The following is a 26,997-nucleotide window of genomic DNA, read 5'->3' as shown; positions in this document are numbered from 1 at the left end:
TTATAAAACAAAACAACTTTCACTTAACTGAGGAATTGAGTTAGTATACTTGGTGCACTTGCCGACATATGTTTCGTGCACGGATGCGTATGGAAACTCAAGCGATGTAAGTGCCACTGGTTTATAGGTCCCTTGGTTTTCCTGTACGATTTTCACCGGCAGCGTCACAAATTTCCCAGAGTTCGTAGAAGTAACTTGTATTGTCATTGTATCGTTTATTTCGTCAAGTGAAGTGTTAATAATAATGAGTGCTGTAGATCAAATTTTAAATTACCAGCGCAGTGAGGATGAGGATTTTTACGCAATTTTAGGATGTGACGAGAATTCTACGGTAATTTCGCTATTTTCATTACGTCTGAAAATAATTTTCTTCAGTTTGCGTTTTAAATAAATCATTTGTGTGCTTTTATAGGTAGATCAAATTACGGCCGAATATAAAGTTCGTGCGCTACAATATCATCCCGACAAAAATGAAGGGAACAAGGAAGCCGAGGAAAAATTTCAAAAATTGCAAGTAAGTACCTCCTCAATTATAATAATCTGCTGAGGTATTGCAAAAATGTACGCCGTAAAGTCGGAATTCTGCTAAATTTGACCGTATTCTCTGGTAGAAGCCACAGGTTGCCAATTAATTTTGTACAGGATATAATTTTAGTGTAGGTATTGGGAGATAAACTAATGAATTTTATTCAATTATGTCGTACCTTCTAAATTACACATTTGCTTGCAGCCCCAGGTCACCTGTTACATTCATACAAATACTGTGACCGCAATTATTTCCGTTGAGTTTTTGTCTTGAAGCAACTTCCACATTTGTGTAATTAGAATTTTTTACGAAGGTAAAATTATTTGTGTACGAAATGCAGGCCTATTGAAACTCATGAATTTTAGCGCCCGGAATGCATTGATTTTAGCAATGACAAAAATTTATAACAGGTTTTACTACGTTTAATTTGAATTGCATTAGAGGCCATACAAATAAATGTTTATCGATCTTAATCTTAAATTTAATACACAGATATTATGTCACCAAAGTACGCTTTCTTAAAATTGGCAAATTGTTTATAAGTAATAATTAATATCCATATGGCTTTAGATTCCATTCACAATAAAATTCCTATATGGAGGCGGATTATTATTACGATTTTGAACTTCTTTGGTGGCGATTCTTGGTTGTTATATCTTAAAATGAGATTAAAGTACTCGTGCGTCTTTGGCCTAAGAAAACACTAAACCTCCCCCATAACACTATTTAATAAAGAAGAAAAGTTGGAACGACTTGTGCATTGTCTTCAATTCGTATCTGACATTAATTAGTATATAACTATTTACCTTAAAATGAGCTGAACACCGAAATTTGACGGCGATGACAATAATTACATTGTGGGCTGAAAATTACTTACTTTTATTTAAATCATTGTTTGAAAGTTTCAGTATGTTAGGACCTCATGGTGATAACGGGTACCTAAAGTAAACTAGATAATCACCGAAGGTGATAAAGATACTGTTGTGGTTTTAAAGAAAAACCGACTGCATTACAAGTTCTGCTAAAGATTTCCAAATTTTAGATAAATTCATCTACCAAATTTTATAGAAAACGTTAAACAATTAATTTAAAACAAAAGATCTTTACCATTTAACAAACATAATGTTTACCATTGCTCCTATAAACTCTTCCTTAATCCGCCTTGCCCAGAATACATAAACGCGAATATTCTGAGACCAACCTTTAGAAATACTGATGTCTCCATATAACAGCAATTCTTGAAAAATACTACATTTTGTGATTCCAAGGTGCCACTTGGTACAGAACCATTTATGGCCGTTTGCACCGACAAATTAAAGTGGAGGGTAGCTTAAGCGTAGCTTAAAATCCATGACAACCATTGTCTCAATCATCGTTACCATGGATTTTAAGCTCCGCTTAAATTTGTCGGTGCAAACTTGGGTGCAAACGGCGATTAGACGATTTGGCACGAAGAACACGTAACGTTGTTCGTGTGGGTACATTTTAGAGGGGAGTGGGGCCAGTGGGGGTGATTAATTGTAAAATTTTTGAAGAAAAACTAAATATAGCCTTGAGGCGAGATCTGGGTGTCTATTTCGTATAATTTTAACCCGAGGATTTCAATGGTAGTAGGAAGTCCGCCAAAAGTCGCCATTTTTAAAAAATGGCCGACTTTTGGTCGAATTGTATTTCTAAGACACGCCGGGGCGTGTAAGGTGTCTAGATTTATGTTTTTGGGGTCAGGGAAATCATTTATGGTAACAAAAACAACCTACGGGCATCGAAAGTGCATGAGAGGCTTCCCTACCAAGCTACCTTAAATCCTGTCCGGAATACATTTCTACCCACACGGAAAATGTCACGTGTTCTTCGGGTCAAATCGTCTATGTCTAAATGGTTCTAAGGAACAGCTGTAGCAAGTGGCACGTTGGTATCACAAAATGCAGTATCTTTTGGTATACCGCTAGTACTACAACATTACGTGCTGATCGAAACTCTTAGAATCCATGTACATTTTAATTTGTTCATTCGATAACGAACCCATTGTCTTTGACTAGAGATATTTCAAGTTTAGTGTTTAGAAATTACCAAATCTGATATCTTGAGGTGATTTTATAATATAAACCTTTTCCAAAGCACCCCTTTAAAAGAATGCATCAACATAATTTCCCAATTCCTTACAATCTCTGCGCTTCCCGATGACATCTGCTCATTCCCTCTGAAAACTTTTCAATCTGTTCGGAACAACGTTTTTTTCTCGTTCAATAAAACTACCTATTCTTAAGTGTCAAGATTACTTGTAGGTAACATCTTTAACCTCTTTTGGATGACGTTTTCATAAAAAAAGCAATTTATGTTCTTTATTGTAAAAATATGTTGTTGTTACTGTAGTCATCTTCAATTCTTACGAGATAATAAGAAAGAATTTACTACTTATGCTGAGTATCCCAATGTCTACAAAAACATGAAACTTTAAATAAAACTAAAACAAGGCTGCAACGGGTTGCATAAGAAGGGGATGAACTTTTCTTCTTTCCGAAATCAAAATTCAAATTTGACAACTGGCTAGCTCTATACGAAATTTTACTATGATTGATTGCTTTATTTTTACCGTATTGCAACCCAGGCCGCAAAAATTTTTTTTTCGGATCCGGCTCGAAGAACGGATTTGCCCGCGAAGTGCCGGTGTTACCTTCCCGATAAGCAGAAAACTTATTTTCCATGTCGAAAATTTCTCGATTTTAGGTAGTGCCATTGGTAGCCACTTGGAGCCAACTTAGGGAAACAAAAAGCGCATTTTGGGTTAGATCGCCGCTAGATAAGTTCGAAATGGCAAAAATACGCAATTTCGATCGGCAAGTGCTAAAACTTTGGGCGTTTTTCGAACGCCTTTCCTAAAAAGTTGACCCAACTTTGAGGGACATCAGCACCGAGTAACCTTTTTTTAACCCTTGTTTCTCTGCTTTCGAATGACACCAAACGAGTGTGGTTGATATCGTCAATTATTTACTCGTCATCTTCATCGGCCTCTCACACAGTACATGATCGGAAATTGAGGAAGAGGTGAAATAAATTGCATCTGAAACTATCAACTGCCGACGTGCCACATTCGACGTCAAAACATTACCGTTCTTCGCCACGGTAGTGTTCTTTAGTTTTGAAACGATCTTTTTCATAATATTCACATTGACCGGTCATTATGAATAATCGCCACCCGTAACATAAATACGCAATAGCAGTTAAACCAGTTTATTAAATAAACTAGACGGGTTCAGGTAGACAAATTTGCAATAAGGCTGACCTGTCAGTCTGCATCATTGATCATCTATTCATCTGTCTGTACCAGGGTCTGTACACTTCCACAAACTTTTTAATACCCTCTATAATATGAAAACGGCTGGACATGTTGGCGAGTTTATATTTTTTAGCGCATTATTGAAAAAAATACGCTATTATATTCGTTATGGCTGGCTGTCCGGCTGTCGGGGTGAGATCTCAACAATTACAATAGACTTCAAATTTTCATTAAAAGCTTTCTGCTATAGTGTAGATGTGCAGGCTCTAGTCTATTTTGAGTTAGATTACTTGTGAGATCGATAATATTTTAAGAAAATAATTTCGATATGGTTTTCGGAGGTGCTATAAGTTTACCGTTAAATAGCGCTACCAGTATAAAAACTTAATTATTTACTTTGTGATTTGTTTTGCAAAATAGACGTACCCGCCATTGAAATTAAATAAAATTAATTATTTAACGCAGCCAAAATGACTCGTGAGATCGATAATTTTAAACTTCGCTAATAGAATACTGACCTGTATTACCAAAAATGCGCTTTAATCATGCATATGCTGATTTACAACTTATTTATTAATAATTCCTTAATCCCACTATAACACACACATGAGACACCTACTAACATATAGATCATAACATCAGCTTAATGACAGCCAAATAAATGTTTACAAATAAACCAGTCGAAAATGGTTTACCAACATATTCCAAGTGACACCTTATTATTTTATTACTTAGGTTTCCACAAGCGTCATTATTCAGATTTTCCTCCGCTTCGTGTGCCTAAACTTTTTGTTTTTTCTACCTTTCCGAAACCCTTCTTTGCGTTCTTTTTCAAGGGATGTTTGTTAACATTATTCGTTCTACAACATAAAATATTTCATCTATCAATAAACAGTGAAACCCAATCCAGAACCAATAACATGCAATTCTATGTGATTTCTGTAGCTCTTTTATAATTTAGTTATTACGTCCAGTCAATCAGTTCTTTACATTTTTATTTTAGATGGAATACTCTGCATGTACTTATTTTATTTTGGGTAGGCTCCTCTAAAAAGGAAACTCACCACAAATTTCATTAAACCTCGTTCGGTTAACTTCTTTGAATGATCTAAATATAGACAAACGCAGTCAATGTGACGTCAATTAATTTGTGATGAACACGCAGGTCCATTATTATTTTAAGGTTATTAAGGACTCCCTTTTTCTTTTTAACTTGTTTTGGAAAACGTATATCGTTTCTGTGGGGTAGTCTGATAGTAATGACGTGTATTTGGTTATAAGTGGAATTGGCCGCAATTTAGTTACATTTTGACAGAAGCATATCTATTATTTATGAAAACTTCTCGTTAGCATTGAATGTAAAAGCATTGATTTTATGCAATGGTAAACGGTAATCGATGATGTAATAACCTATACATCAACATGTAATTGCTAAAACGGGTAATTTCTATTTATTTAAGGAGAAATTGGTCAGACTGAATCCATTTATCCTACTTTTATAACGCATATTATAAATGAATGCCTCTACACCAATACGTTTCCTTCACAATGGAAAGTGGCTTATGTCAAGCCTATTCCTAAAATTAATAATCCTTCATGCTATAAAGACTTGAGACCGATTAGTATACTGTGCACTTTGTCGAAAATATTGGAGAAGGTTATGAAAGATCAAATAAATGAACACATTCTTAAGTATAATCTTTTAACACCTTACCAATCTGGGTTTCGAAAAAATTATAGTTGCACCACAGCATTACTTAGTATTACCGACGATATCATTAAAGCTACAGATGCAGGATATCTCACAGTTTTGGTATTAGTAGATTTTTCTAAGGCATTTGATACTATAAATCATAAGCTTCTTTTATCAATACTGAATCATTACGGTTTCGATGTGTCTGCGGTACAACTTATTACCTCTTACCTTGAAAGTAGGCAGCATTGTGTGCTTATGGATAACATTAAATCTTCTTTACTTGATGTACATAGTGGAGTCCCACAAGGCTCCATTTTGGGGCCACTTTTATATGTCATATATTCAAATAATATCTGCAGGGACTTTAAAAGCTGTAAATTTCATCAGTATGCTGATGATACGCAGGTATATTGTTCATTCCCACCGTCTGATACATCTGATGCAATAAAATTAATAAATAAAGAACTTGAAGTGCTTGTCCGAACTGCTACAAACCATAATTTATTTATTAATGCAAAAAAGTCCACTGTGCTGCTTTTTGGACGAGATAAAGCTAGAATCCAGAACTTGGATCTCATTAGGATTAAAGTGCAAGGATCGGTATTGAAAGTGTCGCACGATGCAAGAAATCTTGGAGTTTTAATGGACTCTAACTTTAAGTATGTTAGCCATATTAATAATTGTTTGCGCAAGGCATATTCTACTCTAAAGCGTTTGTATCCGAATAGACATCTTTTATCTACTAAAACCAAAATAACCCTAACAGATACCCTTGTTTTGTCACATTTTAATTATTGTGATGTTTTGTTTCATGCATGCATTGACACAGCTACTGCCACCCGTATACAAAGAGTGCAGAATTCTTGTTTGAGATTTATTTATGGCATTGGGCGCAGAGATCACATTTCACATAAGATGATCGAGGTGGGATGGTTTAATATGTCTCAGCGTAGAATGTTGCATTCTCTAGTTCTTTACCATAAGGTTATTATCACCCAAACACCAAGTTACCTAGCTGATCGTTTAGAATATAGAACTAGCTTACATAATCTAAATTTGCGCCATAGAAGGTCTACTAAATATCCCTTTCCATCACACTGCTTACTTTGAAAAATCGTTCACATATAATATATGTAAGCTGTATAACATGATTCCGTCCCCTCTTAAAAATCTTCAACCTCTTGGCTTCAAAAATAAAATCAGACAATATCTGAAACTGGAGCTACCTAAATGAACTGGTGTGTCTTAAGATTTTAGTACTTATACTTGTATTTTTATTTTTGTTTGCTTTCCTCTCTTTGTATTCAAGTATTAATTTGTTCCTGAGTGCTAGCGTAATTTACAATTTATATTTTATTTTCCTATAACGAGTTGGGGTTACATGGAAGAACAGGGTTGTCAAAACACTGAATGTAGTCCCATTTCCCGTATACATTATGTGTTACTCATTTATATATATTTTATACTTATTTGGTTTTGGTATTACGTGGAAATAAATGTCATTATTATTATTATTATTATTATTATTATTATTATTACTTAATTTGATTAACCTGGGTTGTAGGGAAATTGATGGGAGATAAAAAAAATAAGCTACCTATTCTATGAAATCCTATTACCTATTTAAGAATTATAGTAATATTTGGAACGTCTCCACTCAAGATTGTGAATCTTATAGTTGGTTTACACTGAAACAACAGAAAGAGACGGTTCTACTACGAGCAGCATTTCCAAACGTAGCAGTTTCGAAAATTAGCCTATATCATCATTCATCATTTTCATTCTCAAAATAACGTAATATAGCCGGCGGGGATGTGGAATATCAATTATCACTGCTGGGATAATTGAAATGAGTTCAAAAACAACTAAGCTTTTGAAAAATTTTACCACTAAATCTGGCATAGAGGCCCTGCTAGTGTGCCAGGTTCTCCTTCCTCCACAGTCCTCAACACAGCCAACACAAAAGGACCCTTGTGAACGCTCGCAACATGTAGGCATTGAATATAATAGATATAAATTTAATGATTTAGGTTGTGTGGCGATAAAACTCATCATTTCAGAGGAAGACAGGAAAACGTAGTCTTTTTCTTTGCTGTATTTGTAGATATCAATGTATATCCCTATAGCAAATACATATAAGTACCCCGGTAGCTTGACTGTGCCTTTGAGGTATAAATTCCTGTTTTAGATTAAATCTAATTTTTTCATTGTTTTGTGTTGTTGTAACATTATGCAATGGGGTTTTCCGCGTTTTTTCAAAAACCTTGAAAATGAACTCCAAGCACATTAAAAAAATTAGTGGTCATTTTTTTGTCAAGAGAAATCGTTGTGATTAGCAAACACGATTTTAAAATGAACGGCGTTTGAAAAGTTTCGAATGACCGCCACGTTGCTGTGACGTCACTACGCGCGTTGGCGCTCAGCCGTAGCATTGGTTACAATCGATTCAGAGAAAGAAAACGTCGTTTTGACGGAAAAAAGCGTCGAATAATTATTGCATTTGTACCTGAGTGTGATAGCAGAAGTCATCGCGAACCTAATAAATTGTATATAAACGTCCCAACAGGAAATATACGAAAAAAGTTCGACGTGATACCGCGAGTTTAACATCCCATTTGTATTGTTGTGAAGACGATTCTAATTAATTAAAGTACATAATGTCGATTTACTTTCAGTCAGTTATCGACGAAAATCCATCGATATATAATATTGTAATTGTAATTCAGAATATGATTTACTTCGAACTCTGTTCTGGGCATATCTGTGCCCTTAAGCGCACACATTTTTCTCTATTTTCACTTCCACATATCCAACACCCTAATTTTCTCGTTGAAATCCGTAAGGTGCATACTGTATTAGGTACCTACACTATACCTTGCACTATACACACATAACTTGATGTTATACTTCCTATGAACCATAACAGATTTGCTTCTGGGCTTTGACTCCACTCAAACGAGTGGCATGGAAAAACTCACTTTTCGAGAAAAAGGCGGCGACCATTAACACATCAACCTTTGGCAGACTATCTAACTGCCCCTTTACGGACCAGTCAGAACTCAGTTTATGGCAGATTGCCATAATAAGTCGAATCGAACTCCTATCAGTGTCATGCACTAATATAACTCCCGATCGGCAACCCGCGTAGTGACGTATGCGACGCTCGGCCAATATCGGCATGTCGTCGGTTGCATGACAAAATTTGAAAGTTTTACGATATTATATGTTGTTTATTGACATGCTGCAATTAGGAAAAAAAGTTTTGTATATGAGATGTTTAATTACAGGTTATAAACTTTACAGTAAGACACAAAAAAGTTACAATATTTTTTTTCAGGAAGACCCTATTAACTCGAGATAGAGTGGTTCAGGTTATACCTATAATAGAACTTTAAATGATGTAGCTCAAAAGAAAAATTAATTGTATGGACAAGTACAGATTACCTAGTTATTTATATTACAAGCGCGATGTTCAATCCAGGTTTTTTTTGACATTTGTGAAAAACCTAATTTTTTAAAAAAACACGGAACAATAAACAAGTACAACTATCTTGTCTTCCTCCTACATCGGCTTCTGCTCATTAATACTTGTATCGAGTATACTATCAAGTTCAGACATTGTTAGGTAACAATCAACTGAACCCCGAAAACTGGGGTTGGAAATTAACAGACAATACTTTGGAACCGATTCAAACCATACTCCCACCTGCTCCGAAAAAACTCCTAGACTGCCTATATTTTTTGTAATTGTAAAAAAAGGTTGTAGTACTAAATGTGGCTGTAGAAGAGTAGGGTTGTTGTGTTCACCAGTGTGCACTAATTGTTAAGGCCAATCTTGCTCGAATGCTTAATTGAATCCAATATAGACGAATATTCATCTGATATCAATGAAGAGATAGCTGATTGATCTTCAGTTGAACAATTTATGAACATCCAGCAAGAAGAAGAAATCGAAGAAGCCATGACCGAAGACTGTAGTAAATACAGCATTTTCCCATAAAACTCCGTCATAACGGATCGTGGAGTAGACCTACCGGAGAAATCACGTTAAAAAACGCACCCAGTGCCACTACCTCACAGGTGGTGTGAAAATGTGTGCATATCATGTAGAAAGTAACTCCAACTTTAAGAATCGCGATTTCTTAGGAATGGTGATTCTTAGGAAAAAAATGGCGAGTACTATTTTTGTACATAATTTTTTGTCGAAAATATACAGTGTGTAAAGCGATCTATGAAAAAAATTTATTCTTCATGATATTTTTTGCTTCCTTTTTGAAAGTACCAATAACGTTTCGATTGTTTGTGGTTTGATAACAATACGCTATCTTGATTATAATGTAGAATGATAACTTTCAATAAAAAAAATTAATTTTATTATTTTTCCAGATTTCTATAAATAAATTTTAGATTATCGAAACGTTATTGGTACTTTCAAAGCAAGCAAAAAATATCAAAAAAAAATTCCCTCTTGTATACCCCATCGCTTTACACACTGTATGTTTAATAGAAGCTACCGGTTTCGAGAAAAATCAAAAAAAAATTTGCGCCTTTGAGCTTGAATAATTTTTTTTAGCACACATAGGATCTCTGGGGACCTTTGTCATTTTATTTCTACTGGTCTCTACCAAAATTCAGCTCCTTTAATTAAATGTGACCATGAGAACCGTACTTTTAATAACGTGTTACGCAATCGTTAGAATCCTTTAGTAAATTGCCAATTAAAAGTATATTTTCAAAGTATTTCAGTTAATTAATTAACACTGTTGATTATTTTTGTCACAATTTAGTATAACAGAAGTATAAGTGCAGATCTTAGATAATGTGGTTCCTTTTTTGTGTGTCATGTTATCCTTTAGCTGACATATACTGGCAATAACGTCGTGATTTTATTTGTTTTACTCAAATTTATTTTTCTACAACTGTCAAAAAAACCTGTCATTTTCTGACGGATTTCGAAACGCGAAGTACTAGATTTTTAAACGGTTAATTAATAGGTAAGGTTGCTATTGACAACGTGCGCGAAATCGTCAACAGTGAAAAAAAGTATTTCGCGCACGTGACAAAGTTGAACTTAAACAGCAAATTTAATTAACAATCGGTTCAGTTGTAGAAAAAATATTGTATATAACGCTAGCGCGAAGTTATTTCGCGCATTTGACTGATATTTTAACTCGGCTTCGCCTCGTCAAAATACCTTCAGTCTCAATGCGCGAAATTGAACTTCGCGCTCTTGTTATATAAATAACTATTTTATAGTTGGTTATGGTATTATGTGTACAATCATTGAATAAAAAAAGTGTTTTTACACTGTAGGTGTAATAGTATAATCATAGTGGAATAGCAGAATTGTGCATTACCGTGAAAAAATGTATTGTATGAATACAATAGTAATTTTAGATATTTCGACCAATTAAAATTTTGGTTATTTTATAATGCTCAGCTCAGCAAGCTTCGTCTATTTTGGCAAAAAGGAAATATGTTACAGTTAGTTTTGCGAATGGAGACCAAGGTAGATGGTGAAGGATATTGACGCAAGCCTAATGCGTGCCTATTTTTTGAAAAGATAAGTTTTATTGCTGTTTATTTTAATTGAAGGCTTACTTATTGTTCAGGCTTAAAGCTTGTGGTCTATGTATTATACCATTAAAAGCACGCCACGGGTATTTTAAAATGCAAAAAATTAGTATTTTTAAAACGTCCAAATAATCATTATGCACCATGGAAGTCCAGAATTTTGACGATGGAAAATGTCGAAATTGCTTTAGGCACTTCGTCAACGAGAAAATTATTACATTACAATGTGATAATCTGTTTAGTTTCACAGAATAACCATATTGCAGCGCATTATATAAACGAAAGGACGTACTTGGCTTTGATCTGCAATTAACCCTCTGTGTGTACATATTAAATGAAATTTCTGATAGGAAAACATCAGATGTTTATACAGTTTCCGAAAGGTTATACATGAAACGTTTAATATGCGTCAGATAATGAGACGGTTACGTTCCTTTGTGGTCAAATGCAAGCGCAGGAGCCTTTCATCCAAAGGGGAAACGCTACTTTGTTTGCTAAATATATTATTACTTATTCTATTTCGCAGGTATTAATATGCATGGAGCAAGCGTCGTTTAAATGTAAAATGCAAGGAAGGCAATTAGACCAGCTTAACTTTATGCAACCAAACTAAACCAGGCCCTCCAGCTCTACTGAATGAGTTGCAAATTAGGATGGGAAAGTTCAAACGATTGGATTGTTTTCTAAAGTGTGCCAATAAAGTCCCCAAGACTTGTCAAAAACAAGGACCTGTATAGTACCTACTCCTAGCATAATATATTATAAATTGGGACGAAATTGATTAGCAAAATCTTAAAGTGAAACTAAAGGATCTTAATTTAGTGGCTCCAGCAGACTCGATTACTTCCAAATTCTTCAGCGAACTTCCTTTTTGCCGATTAAAGGATTCAATTACTCTGCTGATTACGTCGCGGGCTTGATTTTCCTCTCGCGATTTATATTAGGACTTTTGAAACAATTATTACGTCAATTAGATCTTTAGATTATAAAGTAATGATACAATTTATACACGTATTTGTGTTCAAGTGGGGACAGAAAACATACAAATACTCAAGGTGAATTGAAAAATAAAAATATCTAAAGATTTTAACAAGTTAAAAAGTCTGATAGGCCATCACTATAGACTTAAGCACGTTTATGATGTGGCACATCAGTAGCTTTCAGGGTAAGTAACGCAAGAATAACTTGTAATTAGTCCGTTGGTGGAAAACCAACTTTCGAAAATTCCAAAGAATTAACTATACAGATTTGCACACCTGACAATTCTTGGGCACGAAAAGAAAAATCTGATATGAAAACTATCCGGGTCGCAAAATGGATTCGAATAAACCCACAATTAATTGAATAACAATGACAAAAATTTGTTCCGAAACACACATGAAAAAATCAAATCAAAATCCTTGAAAGAAAGAAAGGCTTATGTTTGAGTTATTACTCCACACGCAAGCGGTCGACAATTAAAATAAGAAATCTTATAATTACTTACAGATTTTTTCTTCATAAACAACTCACACACAAACCCTGGCAGCTTTAAGCTTCACTTTGTTTTATAGCAGAGAATTAGATAACAAGCGAAACTGGTTTGATGAATAAGATGACAAATTTTCGGTGACTGTTCGGACGGTAGAAACTTTGAACTTTAATAAGAAGAGAACCTCAACAAAAAGCTCGCGGTGCACTACTACTGCTTGTTTTTTCAATCCGACAAAACTTTTTCTTAATCGGACAACACCCGTTAAATTTCCACACCACATATTAATTGCAAATTATAACGAAAAATTACGCACCTACCAAATTTCTAAAAGGATAAACAAACACAAATTCAAATCAAACGAGCTAACTTTGTGTTTATCTCGAAAATAATCCCCCAGGTTTCCTTAATCAATTGAAATAGTGGATGTGATATAAAAATGAAAATGATAAATTATGAACTTCGGCAATGACCTTCAGTTTTCAAATTAAGCGATGCAGAAATAACTCGACAGTACAAAACTGATGCTGAAAACCCGAAGGCTCTACGGTATTCTTTTATCTAGATATCGATAGGTTTGTAAAATGCACTCGAACGAGCGGACAAAAGGCCGTTGTGTATGACTTGACCGACTTTTTCGGTAGCGATTAGACTAAGCGATGCAGGAATATCTTGATAGTACGAATAGAATGCTGAAAACCAGATATCCCATTGGAGAGATCTCAATCGATTTATAAAAAGCTTAAAAGGCGCTCGAAAAACTATTTGAGAATAAAAAATGCGCTAAAAGTTGTATGTCATGCAAATTATAATTCTAGAAGGGACGGTTCCAGTTATTTTTAAAACTTTTTTGGCTAGTTTCAATTACTTCAGCATTTTGCGAGACGTTGAAGGCTCAACTGTAATGAAATTTCAGTTTCTTGTACTGGGCAGTAGGAAGGCGTAGGTAACAGATAATGGATTCACAAGCGTAACATTCGTTTTCACTTTCACATGAAAAATTAGTAGGAAAAACTTACATACGAGTACCTAATGCTCAAATTTATGGAAAAAGTGTCCAAAGTTGACTACAACAGTTTCTTGTCGTAATCATCAGATTCAGAAGAAAATTACTTTGCCCAGCCACAATTTTTGATGGTGCACCACGTATCATGTGCAAAAGTTTCGAAATCGATAGACATTATAATTTTCGAGTTTTGATTCCTACCAAACATGAGGAAGTGGATAATTTTTTACAAAAATTCGTTAGAATGCGGCAATAAAGAAAGGTGTTGAATTGTACGAGATATGAATTGAAAAATACTCCACCCCAACCATGTTCATAAAAGCCGTGTAAGTTCAAGAGCAGGCGAACGTAATCTTGGAGCAACTCATTTTTCAACTTTAACTTTGCAATTTGCACACAAGACAAATGTATCGACGCTTAAATCATAACGTCCATTAAATAATGAGTTATTGGTAAACATCTAAAATGGTTTCAGTGTGTCAATTAGGTAGGGGTCATTACATTCACTTGTACAATCTATTTCTGTATAGTTGTTGTTAAACACTTAAAGCTGTTTGCGTCAATTGCAAAATGCACTAAATTACCCCAACGTGATTGGCGATTTATATATTTTTATCACACGAAATACGAAGGCTATTTTAAAACGCTTTGAGATCATCCTTCTCGGAATTTCTTAATTTTAATGTTTGATGGTAAGCTTGCAAATGCGTTGGCTACTTACTTCTATTTGCAAAATCTAAATCGTTCAAGCTTGACGATGCATAAACGCATTGCACATAAAGCAATATTTACATGATTTATTACCTCATTTACGGTCCCATTTATTTAACTCTTGATCATAAAGGATTCTCATCGAATGGACGCAATTTCAAGAAACACTTGGTTTTCTTCTATCCATTCAAAATGATGATCAAAGTCAGGAGAATACCGAAATATTAATCTTTATTGACAGAAAAGCGTTTCTTCTGTTCCCAAACTGGATTCGTGATTATGTGAAAGTTATGACCAATTATGAAATTTACAAAACTAAAGTTTGAAGTTGTAACTTCAACAATTCGCGATTGCTTGCATGAAGGCATACGCCTTGAAACACTCGTTTCCGCATCAGTTTTATTGACTTCGATTTTCTTGGTATGTAAATATAGGTACGTCTGTTTTTTATAATTTCAAATTATAAAAATATTGAAATCTGTAAAAAAAAACCAGGGTCCAAATTCTCGACAGAATAGCTCTCTAGCTCAGAGTCGTATACGTCCTTTATTTATTTTAACGAAATCAAAATAACCGTTTTTTCGAAAAAAATATCTTTGTTTTTTAAATGTGAGATTTATTTTTCCGTTTTTTTTTGTAAAAAATGAGCATAATTTTTGTAGGTTGTCCACAAAAGAAAGTTTTTTGAAAAATTTAATAAAAATTTTGCTTTGCTATTTGAAAAAAAGTTTGATTTGTTGCCAGACAAAGTACCTTTTTGACGCTGTCAGTGGCAACGAGGGCTTTGTATGCGCTGCCAATGCCAACGCACATGATTTCTAAAATGTCAAACTTTTGTGTTATGAAATGAGTTGAAAATGTCATGTTTTCGTTTGAGGAAAAATAACTCTTTTAGAATAAGAAAATTGTCTATCTGTAGATCAATTGCTTGAGAGGCATTCGAATGTATAAAATCATGCCCAACTCAGGCAATGATGACCTATAACGCGCTGGAAGGACCTAGAAACCAGTTAAATGAGCCTTGCAACAATATTTTAAAAAAAAATGGAAAACCCTATCTTTTTTTTTCGTGGTGACTTTTTGAACACTTAGCAGGCTCTGAAACACATTAGACGGAACTGAGACTTACCGTAACCTTCCAGGCCATTTCCAGGGCTCCATTGGCATTTTCAAAGCATTGTATCGTATAATCCTACAGACTTTCGGAGTGGTTTCTAGAGTTTTCCAGTCTCGGACCAGAAGTATGTAAGCTTTACCAGGACATCATGCTTTCTTATGTCCTGCCAGAGCTTTCTAAGTTTATATATGGTCTAGCGCGCGCTTGAAACGCACATTAAATTTTCGGAAAAATGCAATCCAAGGCTCTACGAGCTAAAAAGTTTTGGAAGTTCCATACTCGAAATCCCTTAGCAACATGCTAGACGATTCTAGAGCTTCCTTTCACATTCCGTATGCACTAAGATCATTTTTTAAGCTCTTCATTACTATACAGGCTGATTCAAATTCGAGGGCGACCATGGGGATCTCAGGAACTGTAAGAGATAGGTAGGTCGTTTAAATTTGGCAAAGTTGCCTATTTTGATGCTTAACAAAATGCAGTTTTGAAACTTGAAAATTCCGACTACTTTCGGAGATATCCGGAAAAAACGATATGTTGCAAAATCGTTTTTATTTTTTACTGATGTTATCTAAACAATTTTTTCAAATTAAATAGCACATTATTATGAGCACTTTTTCCCCTCTACAAGATGCTAGTTTTAAATTTTAAATCCGACGTTTCGTCTCCGGTTAACCATCATCAACTTTGTTTTTATTATGGAAGATATTTTTACTTTTCGTGGCATTTGATAGATAATTTTTTTCTGATTTCAAAAATGTAAACATCACAATTTTTTAATATTGCTAAAATATCTTCTTTTTTGTCTAGAAAATTTTGGCTTGGGTAGTGTACGTACATAGTTTCTTGCGTTTTTACAAATTAATAACACTATTTCTGATTAAAAGATGTTTACATTTTGAAATCAGAGACAAATGCTTTATCAAATGACATAAAAAGTAAAAATGACTTCCATAAGAAAAAACAAAGTTGATGTTGGTTCACTTTACACAAAACGTCCAAAATAAAATTTAAAAGTGGAATCTTATAGAGGGAAAAAAATGGCCGTAATAATGTGTCATTTATTTCGAAATATCTTTTTAAATAACTTCAGTAAAAAATAAAAACGATTTTACAAAATTTGGTTTTTTCAATTTCAAAACTGCATTTTGTTAAGGATGAAAATACGTAACTTTGCCAAATTTAAATAGATTTCCAGGAATCAGGATCAGGAATTGATAATTCATAATAATAAATTACGACGCGTCGACTTTTAGTTAAACAATTTTGGGAAAACTTCAATGCTTTTAGTATTTTGCATATTAAGGTCTTTTTGAAATGTATTGAATCGCTTAATACCGTGAAACCGATACATTCCCAGAAAAATCTGTAAATTCCTAAATTCGTCTGACGTAAATTCTTTTCCAAGACCTAGCAACTCTTTCGAATTTGTAGATACACGCGAGGATACACGTGTAAAATAGTTGAAGCTGAAAATTAATAAAAAGAATAACTTGTATGTCCTTTCTACACCTCCGTACTTTTCCTATCCGAATCCCAGATCAAAAGTTTGCGTCAAATTAAACCCTATTAAATTACAGTTTTTTGAATTTTACCCTTTTGTAACAGGGGTTAGATTTCAGGGTGGGGAACTTCCTGATCGCTTTATTAAGTTTTACTTTTTACAGGAATGTTCGTTTTCTGCCAAAAATGTGTCCACGGCTACCACAACTTCACTGACATACTTGAATACCACTTCCTTAGTAAAATGGATTTATTTGGATCCAACCTGAAAATTTAAAAATTGATCCTTTGACAACACTGATGGCAAATCAATACACAAAATCAAAAATATTGATATATATATATATTGAAATTTAAATCAATCGATCAGTTTCGGCCTTCATTTACAGCCCTCCAAAGCTTCATCGAAAGATCCAATGTCCCAAAATGTTACTGCCATATCAGTGGCTTCTGTCTATTTTACTGGTAAACAACTGCCTTAAATGAACAATAGAAGTATAGAAATATATAGGAAAAGAAATTGAAAGCTCAAAATTTACATATTTAACTCAGTTAGAAGATTTGCGGTACTTAATATTGAATTTAAATGGAAAACTTATTACCTTCTTGGTTACAAGGAAAAATTTCTTTTAAAATATTCAGACAGGTAGTAATGATAATAATAATATAATAAACTTTTTAACGCCGTTAGATTACAATAGGTAACATTGGCGCGTCAATAACAACATACTTTTTATTTGGATTTTCAACTGTGACCCGTGGCGCATATGCAAAAATTTATTTTGGCCCCTTGGAAAACAAGGTTGCCTGTCCTACACCTTGGGAATAGGGGAAAGTTATCGCTTCTGATTAGGACCTGTTCGTGCGCTTTTTTTCACATTTAGAGGTAAACGAATTTTATGTACGTCATTAGATTTACCACATTCGTTTTCTGGAACTCATGTCGCATAGAAGCATAAATACACGTAAATAATTATTACGTTCAAAAATAAAGTATCGATGTGTAACTAATAGATGAGATGTCGGTTTAGTTTTTAATGCATTGTTTGTGCCACAGTATAATTGAATACCGTGAGTTTGACAGGGGTTAACTTTTATGTCGACAGAAAATAATTATCCTGATTAAAAGAGTAGAAATACGTTTACCCGTTCTAACAAAAGAATATAACACATTTACTTGGTCTTTTTGCTGTTGTTCGACGTCAAAACAGCACAGCTGCATAAATTAATTTAAGTTAAAAAAAGTTTAATTAACTTCTCTTTGTTTTGTTGCGTCTCTGCTACATAATGAACAACTGATTTACGTATTTGTATCCTAACACATCCTAAAGCTAGGATTAATAGGGAAATCATATGGTCTAACTATATATATCTAAACCTATACAGGACGGCGCGTTTAAAACTATTGACCTTAACACGAAAGCAAAGGCGATTTTATTTGACATATCAGATACAAGCTCTTGTATTTATTTAACATTCTTAATTTGCACTGCAATTACTTAAGCTGACGCGTCTATAAAACTGGTGAAAATGATCATAAAAGTTTGTCCCGAGTGAGTTCACTACGAATGTGTTAAGAGAGAAATCAGGCCAGCATATATTACTCTTACCTCTTGAACGCATCGTCCATATTTAACTAAAGCACATGATTGAAATTTCTTGCTTGTCACTTCTTATTGTCTTATATACTGCTATGTGCAATTGCAAACGATCACTGAACCACCCACCAACACCTATCCAGCTAGCTCAATTAAACACACGTACCTACTAACAAAATCTTTTTTTAATTCTTTCTGTAAATTCAAAAGATTCCATTGGCCTGCATCTATCCTTTGTTTGAAGTTTTTATTTTATTTTCCTTTATTTTTAAAATTTCTTATCTTATCTCCTGGGTCGTAATTCGGTTTCCATTAAACACAACATAGAACATTTACAGATGAAACAAAATTATTCGACAAAATCAAACAATCAAGCTGAAATAAAAATAGGCACTCAGTGCCGAAGTACAAATACCACGCACCAATCACGATCGATTGAAACAATGAATGAATAGTTTTTCTTATTTTAACCATCGAGTGAATTAGCTTTCACGAGATGGTTGGTTTCCCTTTATCGTTGTGCATATTACAAAACTTTATTTTATCACAGAAATCATATAAATCACTGAAAAGCTTCTGAATTTGATTTAGACGTCAAAAATAGCACTTACAAGGTATGTTTGGAAAGAAACAAGATTTCACGTGAAATCTGAGCATACAACAAAAAATAGTGATTTGCGGTTTAAAGCAATAAAGTCGCTAGCTACTTCGGGCATTTTTTCACATTTTCTAATTAGTACCTACCGTAATCCTTTTCCAGAAACTTCTAACTAAACTTATTCTTTTGCAGATTTTTGCTATTGTATCAAAATTATGCACTGACAGAAATATCTAAAAATTCGATTTTGCGACATATCTAGTTATCTACGCACTTTTTCTGAAAGACAATTAAATTTGATCTCGGAAGACTGCAATACTTCCGAGAAACATCCGAAAAAAACACCCTGCAGAATACATACATTGTCCAACATTTACCGCAAGGATCTTAAAAATTCGTTTTACGACCAATAGACAAGTTGTTGAAGATAAGGTGTAATGATGGATTTTATTACCTCTAAATTAGAGGGTGTCCAAATAAATCTTTTAAGACGAGTACTTATATTAACTACAAAGTAAAATTTCATACCAGACGAATCTTTAATAACCGCTCTCACTCAGGAAGTTAAACTGTTACAAACTAATAAAGTTGTGAAATTTCCACTAAATTACTTTTTAATGAGATTTCCTTGATTTCAGGAAGCTAAAGACACTCTCTGTGATCCTTCGAAGAAGCTGAATTACGACAAATGGAGGAACAGCGGAATTTCTATCAGCTATAAACAATGGTTAGGAATGAAAGAGCACGTTCATCAGGTAGGTAATCGTTTTTTATTACACTTTCGAAAGCTATTTTCCAGCAGTTTTACTATTATTATTAGTTCAAATCGAAATATTTGCCTGTGAAATAAGAAGTTGAGACAATTCTACAATATTCGACTATTCAGACGTGAATGTTGATCATCAGGGTAACAATCGACCTGTCTCACAGAGGTAATTATTTGAGCTCCACGTAACCCACAGGATTAAACAGAGCATAGTTCCTTCGCAAAATTTAGTTCTCCGCTAATTGTGGTATTTAATCCCTTAGTACATTATGTAATAAAATAAGAATATTATTATCGACAGTAATATATTAAGTGCAACATTAACCATCCCTGAAGTATACCTACGGAGCGCGTTAACGTCTCATCCATCACGGAATTTGACAATTTTTGTTAAATTCAGAGCAAAATGGAAAGATACAGGAAAATTAGAAAATACGGTATTATTTTGTTACATTTCTCAATTCTGGTTAAAATTAACATCTGATCACCTCTCTCACAAGTTGAGATGAAATCTATTTCCTATTGGAACATGTCGGTATACCTACTGATGCGCATACTACTAAACTAATGACCTAATTTACAAATGTAATAGGTTTAAGGGATACTTTTAATTTGCAGGGATTTTTATCGCACGTCACTGATGATAGACCATGATCTTGTACATACAAATATATAATGGTGTGCATAATGCAAGATTAATAATTTACTTATCTGGTTATCACTGTTTTTATTGAACAAACATCGTTACTACTCGTACTTCATTGGGGCTTATTAAAGAAATGCGTTCTTTTATTGGGAATGTTATCGTTATTTCAATATCCCTTTGGCGGCCAGAAAATAAGTGCATTAATAACATATTGCAATAAAATTAATCCTACAATAAAATAATGAACTTACGAGTCAATACTCAAATGACTGTAATTCTTTCTTGATCAACTGGGCTGAATTCTACACTTGAAATCACCTGCACCTTTTCCGTGAACAGGCCTATCTCATAATATGAATTTTACCCCCGAACATACAAATATCCTATGTTCAATTCTTAAATACACAAATCAAAAAACGCATGATTTTTGCCCAAAAATGAGGGAAGTTACCAGATTATAGTAACTTTAATGTTAGCGATTGCAGATATCTGTCAAGTATTTGAAATTTGAATTTTCTTTTCCTAATAAATGAAATATACAGGGTGGTGACTTGCGTAACGCAACATAGGGATTTCAATGTAAAACTCATAATATGCGATTATTGGCTCCCCAAATTATTTTAGAGCAAAAATTAATAAAATTATCTTATTTTCTTTATGCATTTGCATTATAATTTTCCGACTGGCATTCTTTCCTTCATCTGTTAACAGTAGGTATCAAACGAACCTTCTACCATTTCTACACTCCCTCCACTCTTCTACCTTCCATTCGCACAAAAATAATTCCAATTCAGATAAACCGCACAACACAACACCTAACTAGTATTTTTACTCTTTTCTTTATTGAAGTTAACTGTCAAATAAATTTTCCTTGAGATCATACCATAAATTCCTCTCCACGTTATCGAGTGTTAAAAATAATTGCTGTGTTAACCACCTGATCGCCCAGTATGACCCACCTAAAAACACAAATTACTGAAAATTACTTCAAAAGGCCACCAAAACCTAGGTTTACAAACAAAATTTAATTACGTTTATTTTTACAAACAATTTTATATAGCATACTCGGCTTGCCCAAATTAGACAAGACTAAATTTACTGGGTTCGTAAACACAAAATTTAACAGCAACAGCACACAACGTACTTAATTCTAAAATTAAACCCAAATACTACCTAAATTAAATATACCCTCAACAATTTCAATGTTCATCAATACCCGCAAATCTTCCGTAAACTCACTATTTTCCCGTCTTATAACACTTGTCTTATCACATAAAACTATTTGATAATAACTATTTGCAGGTGTAATAAGTACATTAATTACTTTCATCGCCTTAGGACATTAGATAAAAGTTCCTGCTTGATATGTTATATGGCTTGGTCAGCCAGTATTTTTGTGATAATTTTCAGGTAATCAATTAATACGGGATGCAAATAGCACCCTGTTACATATTATTCGTATAAGTTTCATTTCCTGCTCGTTTTAGTGTAACTTGACTCCAGATTGTGCTGAAGTTTATGTAACACTTGGGAGAACAAACGCCTACTTACTTATATGTGCAAATTGGAGGAAAAGTTTTGTGGAAAGCTATAAGGTGTCATCTGTTTGGCGTTACAAAATTAAACTTTACACTTGATTTAATACAAACAGTTTGAATGTAATATTTTTCGCAGTTCTAATGTAGGTGACGTAGATACTTTTAAATTTGTATACCTTTTTACTAGAAACGAAAGAGGAGAACATCTAGCAGATGTAATAATAAAATTAATTAATTTTGATCGAGCAACCTCCTATTTTTTAGGCATCTGTCTCAGGTAATACCTAACAAGTATGTACCTAACTAGCACTATAAATGCAGCTCTCCCTACGGTCGTGCTGCAAACAAAGTGCTCATGCGGGAAAATTAACTTACCGAACTAGCTGAAAAAAAAACAAAATATTCCGATTTCCAAAAGACGTGCCTTCAAAATTATTTCACATTAATATTCAATGATTTCCTAGAGACGAGTTATAATAAAACCAGCTGCCGTAGGCCTTCATTAGTATTACCAAATACCTTAATATAATAATACAGGAATCTTGACAGTTGACGGTATTAAACGGTATTAAAGAGTAAAACCGCGCCGTCCCTTTACTGAGCAAAAAATTAAAAAAGAAACTCCCATTTTAAGACGTTTACGTACAAATGAGACATTTTCAGCTGTTCATTTATTTTAAATACGTACTAGCAAATGTTTATGGACAGGTACTCAGAGGAGGAGTCTACCAACTTTTTACTGTTATTTTGTATCTGTTTTTTTTTTTCATGATTTCGAAGAATTGATTTTTTTGGCGTGAATTAACATACAAAAGATTCTACGTTGGTTGGGTGTAACAATATTTTTTAAAGAGTTCGTTTTTTTGGCACGCTAGAATTACCTTTAGAGCTGTCTCAAAAGAAAACCAACCGACCAAATTCTTTATAATGTTACTGTTGTCAATATCTCACAAAGGAATTCTATGCGGGTTACTTTCAAGTTTTTGTAACATTTCGTGGGACGGTAACGATTGTCACAAAACACAACCCTGCCCTTTTACTCATTACCAGTGGCAACGCAATACAGAGGGTTGACACCACCCACTTCTAAGAAAAAGCTCACGACAACCTCTTCGTTGTTCGAACTTACGAAATCGAAAAGGGTTTGAAAATAATCAGGCTGACAATTTTGCCGTAGAATTAGAAGGTTGCAACCCATTTTGTCATTGTGTTGCGAGTGTTTATTATTCAAAAGCGTTAGTGACTGTATTACCACGATACTTACGTTAGTAAATAAACAAATTTGAACTTTTTATACAAATCCAAACCTACTAAATAATAAATTTAAAATAAATTCCCTTACTAATGCAATATGGAATGGGTGGTACTTGGTAACTTTATCGTCACAATAAAATCATTCCACGTAAGTAACATAAAGACTCCGCATTTCTGGTAATATTGAATTTTCAATTGGACATCAGATACGATGTATTTTGAGAGTAAAATGGAGTTCATTCTGAATTAACAGCGTCACTGTATAACTTATTCGGTTAAACAAATCACAGTGGCTCTTTGAGAAAAATTTTACAGATAAAATTTCTTTATATGAAATTCGTGTGTGATTGAGTGGTGTGTTGGTGTTTTAGAAACATTAGCAGTACGCCCACCTAAACCCACTTACAAAAAGGTATTAAACCGCCAACGTGCCATTTATTTACACCACCTGCGTCACTTCGAAAGCACCTTAAAATAAAAGTAAAACAGTAAATTGCAAGGCTGCGTTTTCGATAAAGTATCCAACTTTTTCATTGCACAGCAATTCTCATCCCGCCAACGAAAATCTAATTATTTCTTCTTATTCTTTCAATTAACAATTTACGTTAAGTAATATTCAAAAAAGTGATAAAGAGCGTATCCGCCTTTTAGTACTGTATATTAAACATAAGATCGATAGGTTCTATGACTGATACATCGAATGTAAAAAGATACGCGGATTATCATTTTGCCTGGATTAAGAGTATGTCGTTTCTCCTTTCTAAACAATAATCAAATAGACAGTATAGGAAAGTTGTATGTAACAGGTGCTTCAACCATTTTTCAACAGATCTTCTCCTTTAGAAACATACTGTACTAATCAAATAAATGAATGCGCTGTTAGGAAGTCTATTGAAGCAGAACAGTATTTTCGTTTCCAAGACAAAATGCCATTTGTAATTTATGCCGATTTAGAAAGTATTACAGAAAAGTGCAGAAATTTTTCATTCTAAACATATACCGTTCGGCATTGCTTATTATTTATAGTGTTCATATAATGATCCTTTATCACGATTTAAGTGCTATAGGGGCAATGATTCCATACATTTGTTAAGGAACACTATAGAATTGCACAGTGAGCTAATGAAATCATCAATAACATAATTATTTCTATGGAAAATTTAACTCCTAGTCAGTTTCAACATTTTCTAAATGCGAAAATTTATCACATTTGTCTGAAACTATTTACAGAATTTTACAAGGTTGACATCATAACCACTTTACAGGTAAATATCAAAGACCATCACATTCGGAATGTAATCTAAAGTACACCGATTCTCATATGACACCTGTTGTCTACCACAACTGATCGGGTTATGATTCACATTTCATTATTAGAACATTGGTTACTACAATTCTTGGTCGTGCAAGTCGAGGTGCAAGTATACCTACTAATTTACGTAAGCTTTGTGGGAAGAGGGTCTTTTGGTAAAATTGAACATGAATCGCAATCCAATATATCACCAACCCCTTTCAAATAGTCTTCTAGGACTAATATATTCATAACTAATGATTGGAACCCCACCATGCAGCATAAACATCTTTCATTCAGCTTCGTGGCATATAGATGAAAATTACATTACAGAATTGCGCACTATGAAATTGCTGTATATGTTTTTTCCGAAGAATTAACTATGAAATTATTAAAACCACCTTTCAAGTAGTTAATTATGTTCCGAAATTCACTTTTGAACTTGCTGATTGTATACTAAAAACCAGAACATTCCAATACGGGAGGTGGCGATCATAGAAAAATGTATTTTTAAACAACACTTAACGTTCGTTTCGTTGGTCAGCTTCTGCTCAATTAACAAAATTGCCAAGTTGGTTCAGATAAAGCAACAACTTTGTTTCAAATGTTTCAAATTACTTACATAGTTAATAGTATATTATATACCGCGGGACTGAAGTAGTACTTTTAATCCCGAAGGTAAAGTTTATGGCCCGACCGAAGGGAGGGCCATAATTTACCTGAGGGATTAAGACCACTACTTCAGTCGCAAGGTATATACGATATTTTTCGTACTTCCGAAACTGAAACACTTAATCTGTATGGAGTTAGAGAACGCGTTTTTTCAAAAAATCGCTGCTCAACAAGTTACCATAGGAACTGTCATTGCCAGTGTCATAATTTTGATGGTGGGTGACAAAGGTGTATTTGATATTGATAAAAAGCAGCCAAAGTAGGTAAAGAATTGATACCACCGAAATCCAAAAAACTGTATGAACAGCAGTACGATGCGTTTAAGAAGTAGTGGCGCATACAAAATGTGGAACAACCTACTGAAATTGTTTTGTTAGTAATTTCATCCTTCCGGGATTTTCGCAAAATTTAATCCCGGCGGTACAAAAAGTGACACTTCAGTACTTGCCATAATGGAGTGAAGTTGTCACTTTAGTCTCGGAAGTACGAAAAAAATATTATTATAAGGAAAAACATCTTCACAAGATTACTACGATTTTTAGCTCATGTTGAACTTTAATAAGTCTGTGTTTAAATAACTATACTCAAACCTTTTGTTTTTATAGTCTATGCATTGGAGCACGCCAAAGACCAAGGATCGTATGTTACCAGATTCAGGTGGATCTTCTGGCCCATCCAGTTTGGGAACCGGCATAAGTCCCGCGCATCGTCGAGCTTCTGAAGGGGGTGCTAATTTACATTACGGCGGCCGAACCTCCGCATGGGGTAATGAAGCGCCAAGTGAGATCGTTAACAAGTTCAGAAATTACGAAATTTAATTCACCTCCTTTAGTCAATTATACTATAACTACACGTCCATTTTGTCTAAATGTGTGTACCCGTATTTATATTAAGTGGTCTTATACTACCTAATTCTTGTTTATATAAATTCATTTATTGTATTTTTCTAAAGAAAAATACCGTTAAACAATGCAGGGTCGAAGTGGACCACATATATGAATAGATGATACAAATGGTAATTATGCCTACTTATAAGAAATTAACAAAATTGAAATTTATCATATTATTATTATATGAATATTACAAGAATTGGAAAGATAATATACTTTTATATTGTTCTGTTTTGTAGTACCTATCTACAACTATATTTATTGCGTTGGATAATGTTTAAGTAGTTTCTAGTTGTTCCCCCCTCTGATAAATGTTAATTTGTTAGCTTAAATGGTATTGGTCTTCTGTGTTAAAATAATATACTTAGGGTACCTAATCACTAATTTTAAGAAAAATGATTACTACTATAAATGTGATATTAGTTTTCATACCTAACAAGTATTTGGAAGATATAGGTTAGTCAGAATAGAGGATTTAGGTAGGTCTACCTAGAATGGGAAGAACACAGGTTACGCATTTTTATCGCACTAGCTTTTACCAAAACGTATTAATTTCATTTCTTTATTACAATAGCGTTAAAAAGATTTTGTTTAATTGTTGTGAGTACCTATTCAGTGTTACTGTTGTGTTTATTGTCTTTGTCCTAGCCACTAAGGTATAGCGATTGTAATATGTTATATGATTATTGTGTATTAACGTATAAGTGCTAGAGAAATTTATAATTTATGTTAAAAAGAGTAGCAATCGTAATAGATCGAGTTTTAATCAATTAATGTTATATAAATGTAGCGTTCTAATATTGTGGCCGTGAACACATCATATCTGTAACGTGAAGAAATAAATTATATCTTCCTTAATCAGA

At 33.8% G+C, this 26,997-nt stretch overlaps 1 protein-coding gene across 1 annotated transcript; it reads left to right on the top strand.

Annotated features, from left to right (window-relative positions):
* On the top strand, positions 1-26,997 carry LOC116166756 (J domain-containing protein-like). Its single transcript, XM_031481855.1, has 4 exons — positions 1-331; positions 413-514; positions 19,716-19,832; positions 25,850-26,997. The coding sequence occupies exons 1-4, from the start codon at positions 245-247 to the stop codon at positions 26,060-26,062; spliced, it is 519 nt and encodes a 172-aa protein (XP_031337715.1). The 5' UTR covers positions 1-244; the 3' UTR covers positions 26,063-26,997.

This window comes from Photinus pyralis, unplaced genomic scaffold (genome assembly GCF_008802855.1).
Source record: "Photinus pyralis isolate 1611_PpyrPB1 unplaced genomic scaffold, Ppyr1.3 Ppyr1.4_LG3b, whole genome shotgun sequence".
Classification (NCBI taxonomy): Eukaryota; Metazoa; Arthropoda; class Insecta; order Coleoptera; family Lampyridae; genus Photinus; species Photinus pyralis.
Note: the sequence above shows the minus strand (reverse complement) of the source record. Positions and strands in the feature narration are given on the sequence as shown.